The sequence below is a fragment of the Schistocerca americana genome, chromosome 8, assembly GCF_021461395.2.
Source record: "Schistocerca americana isolate TAMUIC-IGC-003095 chromosome 8, iqSchAmer2.1, whole genome shotgun sequence".
NCBI lineage: Eukaryota > Metazoa > Arthropoda > Insecta > Orthoptera > Acrididae > Schistocerca > Schistocerca americana.
The window spans coordinates 307,445,912-307,462,877 of NC_060126.1; the positions used below are offsets into that span (position 1 = coordinate 307,445,912).

General features: G+C 40.8%; 1 protein-coding gene across 1 annotated transcript in view; it reads left to right on the plus strand.

The window, feature by feature from the left end:
- The window catches only part of LOC124545788, a 110,126-nt gene that overhangs the window by 43,541 nt on the left and 49,619 nt on the right, over positions 1–16,966 (plus strand). Inside the window, exon 5 of the mRNA XM_047124735.1 lies at positions 7,161–7,274. Within this exon, the coding sequence (XP_046980691.1) occupies positions 7,161–7,274 (114 nt within the window). The remainder of the gene's footprint in view (positions 1–7,160; positions 7,275–16,966) is intronic.

A 16,966-nucleotide genomic window follows, 5' to 3' on the forward strand; every position in this document is an offset into this window, starting at 1 on the left:
CGCTGCATTAAAGACACATAATGTGTATCTACAGGACATATGGTCTGCAAATGAAAAAGTGTCATGATAATCTCTCCATTGACAAAAGATTCCAGATTAGTCCCACTTTCGGATATCCGGGAGGGAGTGCCAAGAAGGAGGTGACCACGAGAAAAAGATGGAATAACCAACGACGGGATAACATTCTACTAGTTGGAGCTTCCAAGATCAGAAGCCTGGACGTAGTAGAAAAACTAGAATATCTGTCAAGGAAAATGCAAAGGCTGAATCGATGTACAGTGGGCGTCAGTGAAGTGAAACGGAAGGAAAGTAACGGTTTCTGGTCATACGAATATAAGGTAATATCAAAAACAGCAGAAAATAGTAAATCATGAGTAGGATTTGTTGTACAAAAGAAGGTATCGCACAAAGAGAGAGAGAGTTACTGTGAACAGATAAAGTATATAAATATGTGGTAGGGATGATTTGGGATGTATAGGAAAATGATCAACTAACAATCCTAGGGAATTGGAACGTGGTAGTAGGAGAAGGAATTGAAGACAGAGTTACGGGAGAATATGAGCTTGACAACAGGGATAAGAGAGAGGAGAAAGCCTAACTGAGTTCTGCAATTAATTTCAGATAATAATAGCGAATAAACATTTAAAAATCACAGGGAGTTTTCCTCGAAAAGGCCTGGAGACACAGGAAGGTTCCAACTGGATTACATTAGAGTCAGACAGATATTCCAAAATCAGATACTATATTTTAAGGTGAAGGTTACTGCGAAGAAATCGTGGATAACAGAAGAAATACTTTAGCTAACCGGCGAAAGAAGGGATTACAAAACTGTGCAGATAATGATAACAAAACAACTATGTAAGTCACTTAAGAATAAAGTAAAAAGCAAGTGCAGGAAACACAAGGCAAAATGGCTGCTGGAAAAAGTGAATAAATCAAAAAAGAAATGATTGTAGAAGGGACTGATTCAGTACATAGAAAGTTAAAGCAACCTTCGGTTAAGTTAAAAACAAGGGAATCAACGTTACAAGAGCAATTGAAATTCCACTGTTAAGCACAGAGGAGAGAGCGGATAGTTAGAAAGAGCACACTGAAGAACTCTACGAGTGGGAGGACTTATCTGATGAATTTATAGAAGAAGATGTAGAATATGTAGGGAATCCAACACTCGAGTCCGAGTTTAATAGAGTTTAACTTTGGATCAAATAAAGCAGAAGGAATAGATAGCATTCGAAATTTCTAAAAGTTATTGGGGTAAGAGAAAACCGAACTGCTATTGAATTTAGTCTTGCAACGTTCCGCCTATTTCGACCGTTCATATGGTTATCTTGCTCTTCTAATTTACATTATAGCTAGAAGAACGTTAAAATAAAAATTCCAGAGCAACAAGAATAAGTCACATATGAGGCATAAACCATATATTAATTTGTTCTAAACATGTTCGAGAACCAACTGTTACGACGCCACGTAGTAGTCGGAAGCGCTTGGGAGTGAAACACCAGGCCATATGTGCTTGTGTGGCAACAGCAGGTCGACAATGCACTGGCCACCAAGAAGCATCGTTACACCATTGCTGCTGTTCAAGAAACTGTGTAAAACGCCAGTCGCTGTTCTGTATAATTTGTTGACTGATGTAACAGTCTTATGTTAAAACTGATTGAATATTTAAAAGGATGGATAGGAAAGAGACAAGTACGTTACATGTATAATGAAAAGTTTCATAATATATTTAAAATATGTTCTAGTAGTTCTCTGTTGTTAGTAGTAGACTGAGTTTAGTTGTGCAATAGTAATGGACAGTGCTAATTGGTTTGAAAAATGATACGAAGTGCAGTTTTTGATTAATTTGAAATATATTCACGAAAACTAAAGATCCTAGTAATTCTTTGGAACCGGTAGAAACTCTGAAAATGCTCAAGTTTACGTTTGATGTAGGGGAGAATTTGTCTAAGTACGCAGTCAGACGCAGATCCAGGGCCAAAACATTAGCAGTTCTAATTAAATATCCGTTTGCTTATTAGGCGAGTTGAGTCACAAGATCTTGTCACAATTAGTTTCACCTGAGTCGTAACTGAATTGCTCTTTGTGCGCCTAGGATCGGGAGTGTCGAACCAGACAGACAGACAGATAGTTTAAAATTTATCTACATCCTCAAACAAAAGAAACGCACAGTCTGTAGAATATGAGACTGGAAAATCAGACTTTTGATACATAATGGGGAAGTTATCGGGACTGAGATGAGATATTGCAAAATGTTTTAAATAAAAGTTGTAGGTGGCAAAAAAGGGTCACGCATTACTACTAATGGTCGTGACCTTAAACGTGATTTTTCAAGGTGATTTGGAGGTTAAAGTGATTTTTCAAAATGGGAACCTCATCATTTTATTTAAGATTTGAAAAGAGCGACAAATTTTATACTGTATGTAACGTACATTATTCAAGGTCATGGCAAGGTTCAATGAAGGACAAGTAAGCAAATATATTTTTAGTTCTCGCAGGGATTAAATCGGAATAGAGGAGGGCTAAAGCAAAAGACAATGTAAGAAGCAGATTGGAAGGGGCATAATGGCACGTATCATTACCAATAATTATGATTTTAAATGTAATTTCCGAAGGTCAATGGGAGGGTAAGTTATGTTTCATGGAAAGCCCTATTTGTGATGTCGCATTTTGAAAGTTTTAATTAACGTGTTTATTGGCAAAAATAAATACGTCACAGGCTTTAAATGTTATTGTGGCATTTGCAAGACACAACGAACATAAATAAAATGTAGATCATTGATTTACAAGTCGTTGAATGAGTCCCCTCGCCGCTCGTGCCTCGGGATGCCCTTTCCGTTTTGTATCTAACATTGTATTTTTCTGTATCTCTCCTCTATTCTAATTAATCCCTACTATAGCTGAATTCTTTTTATCTTGGCAGTTCGCGCATGCCCGCCCAGACGCGGGAGATTGCCGCGTTGCCAGTTGTACGCGCCAAGAGAAGCAGCGCCATCGTATAGTTCGCAAACTTACGTTTAGGGGGGAGCGCGCAGTTTATGAAGTAAAGCCATCACGGCCGCATTAACCCTTTCGCTGCTACAGAGACGTGCTTCCCGCATTCCGCGATGTGCGCGATTTTGTCATCATTGCACTGCTCGCCTGTGCAGACACAAGGTGTTTCGACTGCTTTGACACGCTTTATCATTCGATTTCACAAAAACTATTTGACCCAGGAATTTGATTTTTACACATCTTCTTGACTGTTATCTTCCCCCCCATAAATGATTTAATTTTGTTTCGATGTTCAACGCAGTTATTGTGCAGCATTAGATGTAGTAAACCATTGCACGAAATTTTGAAGAGTTTGCAGAGGTAAAAGTCCATAGCGTATAGTTTCCATATGGTCGATTTTAGTTTGCTACTAGAAATTTCAAAAAATTACATTCAAACGAATAAAATTCATGAAGTAAGACACTTCGATATTGTTTTTAAATAAAGAAAATATTAAACACCGAAAAAGGTTTGAAATCAAAACCTTACACTTTGCAGTCAAACACTTTAACCATTATGCTAACAGAGCTCGTCGTTCAACACATCTCCCGGAAGACTTTAAATTGTCACGCAAAATACCGACAAACACTGTTGGTATGACCATGAATTACTCACGTTTCGTCGAAGTACAATAGGAAATAAACAATTGCCACTGTTCTTTATTGCGCAAAAGCGGTTAGTAAGAATGATACAAACACCTGTCCTTGCTATCGCCTGAATTAGGAGACTTATTGCTTGTTTGATTTAATTAATTAATAGAATATGAAGCAATTGGTATAAAGAATGCTTTTTTCAAACTTTCTATAAAAGAAAGTCTGTTATCAAGACATTGCTTTTGTTCAATTACTTTATTTATGACTGAACGTTTCTAAAACTGAAGACTCTCGTCCGTGCTCTGCACTGCAGTCGAGCTCTGGCAACATAGTTCTCTGTTCATTGCCTGACTGTGTTTTGTGACGTCAGATGCGCAGAACGAACCTAAACTCGGCCACCGTCATAAATGACGCGCACTTTAGAACTAAAAACATATTTGCTTATTATATTCACTGAATTAGCTATAATCTTGAATAACGAATCATTTACGCGTAAAATTTTCCGCGCTTTTCAAATCATGAATCAAATTTTACGGTTCCCATTAAAGAAATCACTTCAACCTATAAATCACCTTGAAAATCACGTTCAAGGTCACGGCTATCAGCAGCAATGTGTGATCTTCTTTGCCATCTACAACTTTTGTCTAAACTTTTGTGCAATGTTTCATCTCCATCTCGAGTTATTCTACATTATGGATAAAATGATCCATCGTACGTATATAGGTATCAGAAAGAAAAAAAATTACAAGTAAAAACAAGTCCAGTGACAGCAAATTTTTTTCATCTTGAGCACTAAAATTTAACTTCGTGGGCCCGCAATTCAACGGAGAGCGTGCAGACATCACTGTTGTTTCAGTATGAAGTCACCAATTTGCACCAGCTATTTGCAGTGTAAGACTCACCAACAGGTGGGTGATTGATTGTGTCCAGAAACATCGTGTCAAGATATCGATCTCACCTGGTTGCAAGCCCAAAAACCCATAGAATTAATTTATGAAGCTGTATTTAGGATGATAGATCTTAAGAAGATATATCAGAATGGGTCTCGTTTTGGCTTAGAAGATCTGTCTGTTGCAGCCATCACCTGGACTGTTCCCTACGCATCGCTCGTTAGGCAGCAATCAGGCATTCTGGATGCATGTGTTCTCATGGCTTAAAGCAAAATTGTAGATCAGTCATTGTTTCACAATCCCTATACTCCTTCCAGGTCAATTGCCAACGAACACACCTGCAATCACCAACTAAATGCCTCGAGGTCCATGGCGAAAACCCACTATCATCATTGCCAAAACCGAATGGTCCGTTGCTCATAAATGTAATCCACTGAGGTTTATTTTCACCTAATTGTCGATTTTCAAGGGTTTTGTAGATGGGACACATCTTGTGGCATCAAAGAATAAATTTGCCAGTAGAGGGAAGTGCAGAGAGTAAAAATTGTAGAGCAATGGAAAGATCTAAATATAGTGAGCAGGTTCAATGAACGTACCCATCACACCTCTCTTCAGACCGTACACTACAACAATGTCAACTCTGTCAGTATTACGACGGAGATGTTGAGGCGCAGATAGGCACAACAAAAAGACGGTTAGCACGCAAGCTTTCGGCCAAAAGGCCTTCTTACAAATTAGACAACATAAGTACACATTCACGAAAACGCAACTCACACATCTGACAACTGTCTGTGGCTGCTGAGGCTGGACCCAGAGACAATACCCAAGTGTGGGTCGGTTCAGTTTGAGTGAATGTACGTGTGCGTCTGCGTTTGGCCGAAAGCTTACTTGTTAACAGTCCTTTTGTTGTGTCTATCTGCGACTCGACATCGCCGCTATATGATGAGTACCAATATATCCTTCTCATAATATTGAAATTATTCCATCCAGAATTTTCCATTGTTTGACAATGTCAACTCTGTTTCATCTGGTCCTCGCACGACGATAGCTACTCTCGCACTGCTAGTCCTGTCCTTGCCTTTTGTCACTTACCATTAATGACATACACTGGTCAGCCAGAACATAACGACCACCGACCTATTATCGAAATAGATCGATCCAGACGACAGCAGTGTCACCTGGCTAGGAAAGACTGCTAGTCAGACACACGCACAGTGCATGTAGCAACAGTAAGCGTGCTGTTTGAGTGCAGAATGGGGAAGGTGCGCCTGAGTTTGACCGAGAGCAGATTGTGATGGCCCGTAGACTCGACACTAGCATTTCGGAAACTGCACGACTTGAGTGTTCGAGGAGCGCCGTGGTGTGTGTCTTCAACACGTGGCGAAAACAAGGTTAAACCACGTCCAGGCCGGCCGCGGTGACCGAGCGGTTTTAGGCACTTCAGTCCGGAACCACGCGGTTGCTACGGTCGCAGGTGCGAATCCTGCCTGGGGCATGGATGTTTGTGATGTCCTTAGGTTAGTTAGGTTTATGTAGTTCTACGTCTAGGGGACTGATGACCTCAGATGTTACGTCCCATAGTGCTTAGAGCCATTTTAACCATTTTGAGCCACGTCCAGGTGCCGTGAGGTTGGGTGGCTACGCCTCATTGCAGATGTCAGACGTCATAGGCTGGACAGGCTGGTAAAATAGGACAGGCGGCGAACTGTGGCGGAACTAACATCAGACTTTAATGCTGGGCAGAGTAAAAGCGTGTCTGAACACACAGTGCACCAAACACTCCTAACAATGGGCCTTAGCAGCCGACTACCCAAGCACGTGGCAATGTTAACACCATGACATCGGCAACTACGACTGAAATGGGAGCGTGACCATCGGCACTAGAAGTTGGCGCAGTGGCAGAACGTTGCATGGTCTGATGAGAGATAGCTCCTTCTACCTAATTCATTTACATCACGACATTGCATATAAAATTGCTGACATGGTAAAGTAAATTTTTGTTGCACTTCAACAATTAGAAAAGCGTTTTCCCATGGAAAGCAGAAAGATTCATTGTGTGAACGAATTAATATAAATGCCCTAAAAATATAAACTTTCTGATTACCAATTGCATTGAAATACCTTTACGAAATGAAACGTAAAAAATTAGCACGCGTAAATTATGCAGTTTCATTCAGTTCGGATATTATTTGGGACTGCATCAGAGCAATAGCTTCGTTCCTGTCTTTCAATGAAACAATACATTTTAAAATAATTTATGCAGAAAATATTTTATAATTCTAAAAGGAACCTTTGATGGTGAGGTAACACTCTTATGTGATACAGTTGTAATATTAACGTTATGACAAAGACAGTTAAATGTCTTCTTGGTTTATTTACTGAAAAAACTCCTCAAAACTACATGAGACACGAACAAATGTGAAACATTTCTTTATGCTCTAATCACAAAGACAAGTATACGACGCCGTTGCACTTCCAGGCCATTCTTTGATGGCGGGATGCTTAACGTACGAGCTAATTTGATGAGCAATTTGTACATCATAACACACGTACTGATTACTGAAATGTATAGTTTAAAAGTCTGGTGTTAGAAACCAATTTTATTCTTTTCAGATAAAAGCGCAACATGCGGTGATTGTTTCAGTTGCTGCAGGAAGATATTGAGCCTGTTGGGATGACCAAGATGGTGCTGGGGTCGACCCTGTATGCTTACCAGACAGCGATTTTGTGTCTGTTGGGGCAAAGGATCACTACACAGGTAAGTGCGAAGCATACGAAATCTGCTATAGCCGTGCGATGCCTGAAGCGAAGCACGCTATTTCATCCCTCAATGCATACTAGCTCAATGTTATTCGAGTGCTCATTGCCGTGAGGGAGCTGGAAAAAGGTCTGGGCTCGTTATTCATCTAGTACTTGCTTTTGATCTGCGCCACTAAGCTGCGTGGGTAACGCCGTTTGTTTAGTTTGTGAAACTTCCTGGCAGATTAAAACTATGTGCCGGACCGAGACTCGAACTCGGGACCTTTGCCTTTCGCGGGCAAGTGTTCTACCAACTGAGCTATCCAAGCACGACTCACGCTTCGTCCTCACAGCTTTACTTCCGCCAGTACCTCGTCTCCTACCTTCCACACTTTACAGAAGCTCTCCTGCGTTTGTTGGTGGCGGTTGTGAAAATTATGTTCTATCTAGGCTGATCTGTAACAAAAAATGGTTCAAATGGCTCTGAGCACTATGGGACTCAACATCTTAGGTCATAAGTCCCCTAGAACTTAGAACTACTTAAACCTAACTAACCTAAGGACATCACACACACCCATGCCCGAGGCAGGATTCGAACCTGCGACCGTAGCAGTCCCGCGGTTCCGGACTGCAGCGCCAGAACCGCTAGGCCACCGCGGCCGGCGATCTGTAACAACTGGAGAGAAGCTTTTGTGAACGATCTCACTCACTGACATCTGTATTCATACTGCAAAGTCATCGTGCCATCATCGTTCTTTGTCATTTACGTTTTCCTTTCTCGAAAGGTTCTAATGTTTTAATGTCTGTGAATGTTCTATTCTATTTGGCATTTCTCACGAGGAAAAAAATCTCTATCCTCTTGTATATCGTTATTGATCACCTGTGAAAAGTTCTTCGGTCTATTAAGGTGACGGACAGAAGTTTTTCTGTTGCGGTTGGATTCAGTTAAAAGTTATGCCTGTGTGTACAGTATTATGAGCATAGTATAAATGCGGTATTCTCTGAAAAGGAGATTGGTTTGATGAAAGATGTAACAAGGCAGATATATTGAGAAAGTTCGTTCAGTTCCTCTGGAGTTTCATGAGACGGCATGCTAGATTAAAACATTCAACGGAATTCTACGATAGGTGTAAGGGCGCGCTTAAACTAGGCCTCTAATGCCTAGAACAAACGGAAAGAATCAAATACTATCTGATTACAAGATTAATGGCGAATACGTTGAGCACGTCTTTCCGTAGAAGCCGAAGAAGTACTCGGGGAATGAGCGTAGGGTATCAAATGCAGGAATCGTGTATTGCTGTTCTAGAAAAACCTCTCATGGGGATGCCTTCCTTCGACATGTCACTCAGTGTCAAATGTGTGCGTCGTGTGGATGACTGCGACGAGTGCTTTACCACGTAGTGTTGGATTTGTGTTGTTAAGGGTGAAGGAAGCGATAGGGTGAAACTCGGTGCCAGCAAGGAGCCCACTCCTCTTGAATAACACCAATGGAGCCACCAAGCTTAACTTCCCCATCCGAAGGACGGATCATCACCAAGAGTGTCAGATTCTCTCACTTTGCTGAGGAGAGGATTGAAATTTAATCCAAGAGTATTAGTGGAAAGACTGGTGATCAGTAACTTTACACTACCACCTGTGCTCCCCTTGCGGCCAAATACTGGCAGAGAAAATTTTCGACGACCAGGATTCGAACACGCTTACCTCCGTGTCGAGCGCCACAGTACAAGTGTGCGTCAGCTATGGATCAGGGTACCGTAAGAAATATATAGGCGGAAAACTATGACACTGTATGAAATGGGACAAATAAGAAAATCAGTATAATGGAAGCCGAATAGAAGGCCTAGTTTTACTGGAAAAGTTCTGAGGGACTGCAGTTCATCTGTGAGGGGAACTGTATACATAGTATCAATAATTCTTGACTCAAACAGGTGGAGTTAATACTGCTCCACCGTTAGCGTACTTTTCAAGTATGCATGACAACAGACAGCATAAAAATTCAGAGACGCGCTGCTGGGACTGTAACTTGTTGGAATAGCTTTAAGTAAAACAAATGCAGTGAAATCTCGTTGATCCGGTCCTCATAAATCCGGATCTCCTCATCCGGCTTTTATTTTTTTAGTACAGCAATTGTACATTATTTGATACCCCGGAAGTAATAGCAACAACAGTCGACGACTTCGATTATTAAATTTAAATTTAGCCAACCGCCAACAACGGAACATACAGCATGTGATCAAAAGTGTCAGGACACCCCCAAAAACCTACGTTTTTCATATAACGTGCATTGTGCTGCCACCTACTGCCAGGTGCTATTTAAACATCGATAAACTACCGATTAATCGATAGCATATGCACTGTCGTCTCCATCGGTAGTCTGGTTTAACTATCGATAGTCCTATCGTTTATAATGTAACTCTTTTACAATTCGCGCCTGAAAAATTGTCGGTTCATATTACCTCCATGTGTTTGCAGTGCAGAGGGAAAGTAGCTTGTATGGAGGTATTTAATCAACAACAAATATGGTGGCACCTTAACCAGTCTAAATTGTTTATAAACTATGTTGTTAATAGATTGGTCGCTGTGGGGGAGGGTTCGTGAAAGAGGGAATTTTTTTGTTTGTCTTCCGGTGATGACAACTGACGGTCGCGCACATCTCGTACCGATCAGATGCTTATGGCAAAAACTTCACACGCAAATAACATGGATTCATGAATGTGCATTACACAGATTTTCATCTTCAAATGTATGATCTTGCTTATCTGTAGCAAGGAATACAAATGCAAATATGGGTGTTCTAATGCAACGCTGTTAGTAGAGGTAAAAATGATATTTTAAAGATTTGTTTAGTGTTTCTGATTGTACTGTATAATGCATTTTAAAATAAGTACACTCATTGTCGTTATTAATTAAACACAGCTGCTACTGCCTTCTTCTGTTTCTCAGTCCTCATTGTACTTACAAGTGTTTTTATTTGAACATGTTAATGGGTAAAGCGATTCTAAAGCACTGACGCAATCCTAATGCCCCTGCGTCACTTCTGATTTTGCAGAAGCACAAATATCATTCGTATGTTGGGCGCCCGTGTTGCGGTCGATTAGCGGAGCTTGTTCCTGCAAGTACACACCAGCTCCCGCAAAACTTAATGCAGCAAAAGTACAATCCGTCAATGTCAAACTTTTTTTATTTTTATGGTGGCTGGACATAATCATTAAAATATACAGCTGTATTTACATGTTATCTGCTTTCGCAGTATTGCAGTGCATATTCATAAGTAATTCGGGCGAAATGTTAATGTTTCACTGGATGTGAGACCAAACTAATCTCTTCTTGCCAAGAGTTAACTGTGAATGTCCAGGAATGTCTTTGCAAAACTCCATAGCCTGTAGATATTTCTTAAACTCTTGGCCGTTAATACTGAAACCCCTTGTTTGAAACTTGTGCACCAGGTAAATGAGCTCACTCGCTTAATAGGTCAGGAGTCCACTACATACAGGAAACGGCTACACGGGTAGCGGGGGCTGTGTTAAGGGACTGGGAGGTTTTTTAGGTTAGAGGGTCTCAGGGAACCACAGAAGGGAAGTCCGTCTAAAAATGGGCAGGTAAAACACAGTAAGGTAGTTGTAGAAACGATTGGTATTGTAGTTGTAAATTGACGTGGCTGTGTTGGGAAAGAACCAGAGCTCCAACCCCTAATAGAAAGCACTGAAGCTCAAATAGTTATAGGTACAGAGAGCTGGCTAAAGCCAGAAATAAGTTAAGCCGAATTTTTTTTCAAACGATCTAACAGTATTCAAAAAGGATAGATTAAATACAGTTGGTGGTGGAGTGTTTATTGCTGTCAGAGGTAGTTTGCCTTGTAGCGAAATTGAAGTAGATAGTTCGTGTGAAATAGCATGTGTTGAGGCTATACCTGACAATCGGACTAACGGACTAAACTATTAATTGGATCGTTTTATCGACATGCCCCCTCCTCCCCCCCCCCCCCCCGCCCCCCCGACTCAGAAGATATAGATGCTGAACAGTTCAAAGAAAACTTGGATCTCATTTCAAATAAGTACCCCGCTCATACAATTCTAGTCGGTGGTGACTTAAGTCTACCCTCGATATGCTGGAAAAATTACACGTTTAAAGCCGGCGGCAGGCATAAAACGTCATCCGAAATTGTACTGAATGCTTTCTCAGAAAACTATTTTGAACAATTAGTTCACGAGCCCACTCGAAGCGTAAATGGTTGCGAAAGCATACTTGACCTTTTACCAACAAATAATCCTGGACAAATAGTGAGTGTTGTGACGAATACAGGGATTAGCGACCACAAGGCAGTTGCTACTAGGCTGAATACCGTAACACCTGCAACCATCAAAAAGAAACGCAAAGTATATCTATTTAAAAAAGCTGATAAAAATGCTCTTAACGCCTTTTTAAGAGACAGTCTTCACTCCTTCCGATCTGATCATGTAAGTGTAGAAAAGTTGTGGAATGTTTTCAAAGAGATAGTATCGACAGCAATTGAGATATATACCACATAAATTAATAAGTGATGGTACTGATCCCCCATGGTACACAAAACGGGTCAGATAGCTGTTGCAGAAGCAGCGAAAAAAGCATGCCAAATTTAAAAGAACACAAAATCCCCAAGATTAGCAAAGTCTTACAGAAGTCCGAAATACGGCGCGTACTTCAATGTAAGATGCTTTTAATAATTTCCACAACGAGCTTCTGTCTTGAAATCTGGCAGAAATCCCAAAGAGATTCTGGTCATACATAAAGCACACCAGTGGCAAGACGCAAGCAACACCTCCACTGCGCGATAACAACGGTGAATTCACTAATGACAGCGCACTAAAGCAGAGTTATTAACCAAGGTTTTTCGAAACTCCTTCACCAAAGAAGACGAAATAAATATTCCTGAATTCCAATCAAGAACAACTGCCAAGATGAGAAACATAGAAATAGATATCCTCGGAGTAACGAAGCAGCTTAAATCACTTAATAAAGGCAAGGCCTCCGGTCCAGATTGTATACCAGTCAGGCTCCTCTCAGAGTATGCTGATAATATAGCTCCATATTTAGCAATTAAATACAATCACTCGCTCACAGAAAGATACGTACCGAAAGACTGGAAAATTGCTCAAGTCACACCAATACCCAAAAATGGAAGTAGCAGTAATCCGCTGAATTACAGCCCTATATCACTAACGTCGATTTGCAGTAGGGTTTTGGAACATGCACTGTATTCGAACATTATGAAGTACCTCGAAGGAAACGATTTACTGACACATAGTCAGCACGGATTCATAAAATATTGTTCTTGTGAAACACAACTAGCTCTTTATACGTATGAAGTAATAAGTGCTATCGACGGGGGATGTCAAATTGATTCCATATTTTTAGATTTCCAGAAGGCTTTCGACACCGTTCCTCACAAGCGTCTTCTAACCAAACTGCGTGTCTACGGAGTATCGCCTCAATTGTGCGACTGGATTCGTGATTTCCTGTCAAAAAGGTCACAGTTCGTAGTAATAGACGGAAAGTCATTGAGTAAAACAGAAGTAATATCCGGCGTTACCCAAGGAAGTGTTATAGGCCCTCTATTGTTCCTGATCTATATTAATGACATAGAAGACAATCTGAGTAGCCCTCTTACATTATTTGCAGATGATGCTGTCATTTACCGTCTTGTAAAGTCATCACATGACCAAAACAAATTCTAAAATGATTTAGATAATATATCTATGTGGTGGGAAAAGTGGCAGTTGACTCTGAATAAAGAAAGGTGTGAAGTTATTCAAATGAGTACTAAAAAAAATCAGATAAATTTCGATTAGGCGATAAGTCACACAAATCTGAAGGCTGTAAATTCAACTAAATATTTAGGGATTACAATGACGAGTAACCTAAATTGGAACGATCACATAGATAATTTGTGGGTAGAGCAAACTAAAAACTGAGATTCATTGGCAGAACACTTAGAAGGTGCAACTGGTCTACTAAAGAGACTGCTTACACCACGTTTGTCCGCCCTGTTCTGGAGTCTTGCTGTGCGGTGTGGGATTCGCATCAGATGGGACTAACGGATGACATCAAAAAAGTACAACGAAGGGCCTCTCGTTTTGTATTATCTCGAAATAGAGGAGATAGTGTCACAGACATGATATGTGAATTGGAATGGAAATCATTAAAACAAAGGCGTTTTTCGTTGCGACGGTATCTTCTTATGAAATTTCAATCACAAGTTTTCTCCTCAGATTGCGAAAACATTCTGTTGGCACCCACCTACATAGGGAGAAATGATCATCACGATAAAATAAGAGAAATCAGTGCTCGCACAGAAAAATTTATGTGCTCGTTTTTCCCGCGTGCCGTTCGAGAGTGGAACGGTAGAGAGACAGCTTGAAGGTGGTTCGTTGAACCCCCTACCAGGCACTTTATTGTAAATAGCAGAGTAATCACATAGATGTAGATGAAATTATTTTTTTATATGTGAAAGTAATTTTTCAGATAACAAGACGCTGAAAAAAGAAATTTTTTGGCAATATTATGTAAAATTTCGGATATATTGTCAGGTTACTTTAACATTACATTGTTTTCAGGTCATCAATCAAACCTTACAAGAATACAATATCCGTGATAAGACAGTAGTGGTGGGTTACAGACAACGCTGCAGTTACGAAAAAGTTGCCTAAATCTTAAGGATTCGACATTCACCCTGTTTTGTCCACTCCATCAACTTAACAGCATAAAGTTGTTAAAAGCAGAAACATTTTCAAAAATTTAATTGAAAACAAAGGCTATTGTGCCTTTCTTTCTTAACTCTATACTAACCAGTGACAAACTGTGCAATGTTCAAAAAGAGCAAACAAAAAAGAGCTGATACTGATACGAGAGGTGCCGACTCGGTGGAACAGCTCGTTCCACACAGTCAAAAGAATTTTGGAAGTACGAAGTGAGCTTGAGATAGCGATCAATGAAAGTTCAAAGCACTGCCTACCCTCACAGCAGAAAGTTACTTAGCTATACAAGAGATAAAAGATCTTCTTCAAACGTTCGAAGTAGCAACAACAACAATCTCAGGGGAGTCATACATCACCGCTTCTTTAATTACCTCTTATACGACGTATTTCTACAAAGATTTCAGGGTCGTAAAGAACCTTAACAATGAAGGACGATGTATTACAGGATTCCTTGATTAAATCAGTCAATGAAAAAGTGAAACCATTTAACACATTGACTGTTAATTATGCTTATGACATTATCAAATCCTAAGTTTAAAAACTTGTTTTAGGATATTTAAAGAGGCAGAGAACGCTGCAAAAATACTTCAGAAAGAGTATGCTGCTATTATCGCATCAACTACAAGAATAATACCTGATCCCGCGTCCGGCCATCCTGATTTAGGTTTTCCGTGATTTCCCTAAATCGCTCCAGCCAAATGCCGGGATGGTTCCTTTGAAAGGGCATGGCCGACTTCCTTCCCCGTCCTTCCCTACTCAATGTCGTTTCACCAGTCAGTGATTTCATAAATGACGTGCATCAATATTTTGAAAAACTCGTAATAGACAAGCATGCTTGTGTATTAGAATATTGTGCAAAATCTAATAGTGTGTTGCGTGTAATGGCCTTTAAATATTTCGGGGTGGCCGAGCGGTTCTAGGCGCTACAGTCTGGAACCGCGCGACCGCTACTGTCACAGGTTCGAATCCTCCCTCGGCCATGGATGTGTGTGATGTCCTTAGGTTAGTTAGGTTTAAGTAGTTCTAAGTTCTAGGGGACTGATGACGTTGGAAGTTAAGCCCATAGTGCTCAGAGCCATTTGAACCTTAAATATTTTTGTGGTGTCCAGCGACTTCAGTTGCTGCAGAGAGGGTTTTCTCCATGGCAGTATAAGCAATTACTTAAGAACACAACAGACTAAAGGAAGGAATTTAAACACCTTAAGTGTACCTTGTAATGTCGTATTTTAAACAACAGACTAAAGGACAAGAATTTAAATACCTTACCTTTTATAAAACAAAATTAGCATATTTTGTATTGTTGTATTTTAAGCAATAAAAATTCTTAGAAATGTATTTTTCATTTCAAATACCTGCTCAACACAGTCAATAGTTCATCGATACATCCTTAGTTCTAGAAATATTATCGATAATATCGGATATGACGATCATCGATGTTTAAGTAACACTACAGGTAACCAGAGAAATCTGGGCTCGTGTTTCCCGCCCACCGTCCGAGAATGGAACGGTAGAGCGACACTTTCAGGTGCTTCATTGAACCCTCTGTCAGGCGCTTCATTTTGAATAGCAGAGTAATCACGTAGATGTAGAGGTAGATGTACTCCATAGCAGCGACCTCACTAGTCATTAGACATCGTGCGAGTTCAGAATGGGGCGCTCCGCGGAACTCACAGACTTCGAACGTCGCTAGGTGATTGGGTGTCACTTGTGTTATACGTATGTAAACCAGATTTCCATATCCTAAACATCCCCAGGTCAACTGTTTCCGATGTGATAGTGAAGTGGAAACGTGAAGGGACACGTTTTGCACAAAAGCGTACAGGCCGACCACGTCTGTTGACTGACAGAGACCGCCGGCAGTTGAAGAGTGTCGTAATGTGCAACAGGCAGACATCTATCCAGATCATCACACAGGAATTTCAAACTGCACCAGGATCCACTGCAAGCACTACGACAGGGTGGGAGGCGAGAAGACTTGGATTTCATGGTCGAGTGGCTGCTCATAAGCCACACATCACGACGGTAAATGCCAAACGACGCCTCGCTTGGTGAAAGAATCGTAAACACTGGACAATTGAACAGTGGAAAAACGTTGTGTGGAGTGAAGAACCACGATACACATTGTGTCGATCCGATGGCAGGGTGTGGATATGGCGAATGCCCGGTGAACGTCATCTACCAGCGTATATGGTGCCAACAGCAAAATTCGGCGGCGGTGGCGTTATGGTGTGGTCGTATTTTTCATGGAGGGGGCTTGCACCCCTTGATGTTTTGCGTGGCCTTATCACAGCACAGGCATACATTGATGTTTTAAGCACCTTCTTGCTTCCCACTGTTGAAGAGCAATTCGGGGATGGCGATTACATCTTTCAATACGATCAAGCACCTGTTCATAATGCACGGCCTGTGTTGGAGTGGTTACACGACAGTAAAATCCCTGTAATGAACTGGCTTGCACAGAGTCCTCACCTGAATCCTATAGAATACCTTTGGGGTTTTTAGAACGCCGTCTTCGTGCCAGGCCTCCCCGACCGACATCAATACCTCTCCTCAACGCAACACTCCGTGAAGAATGGGCTACCACTCCTCAAGAAAACTTCCAGCACCTGATTGAACGTTTGCCAGCCAGAGCCAGCTGTCATCAAGGCTAGGGGCGGGCCAACACCATATTGAATTCCAGCTTTACCGATAGAGGGCGCCACGAACTTGTAAGTCATTTTCAGCTAGGTGTCTGGATAGTTTTGATCACATTGTGTAGTTTGGTGTCTGTTAACACGCTAATATTGAGTTGCATAGAAATCCTCCCGTTTTTTGGCAGTGGTAAATGTCCTTAGACAAAAAGTTAGATGCACTGCATATGATGAATAAAGAAAAACTGATGATAAACATTGCTGGCGAATTTGGAGTTTGATCCTTAACGGTGTATGATTTGGAAAAAATGGAAAAAAATTTGAGAGCTTTGTTTCAAAATGGTAAA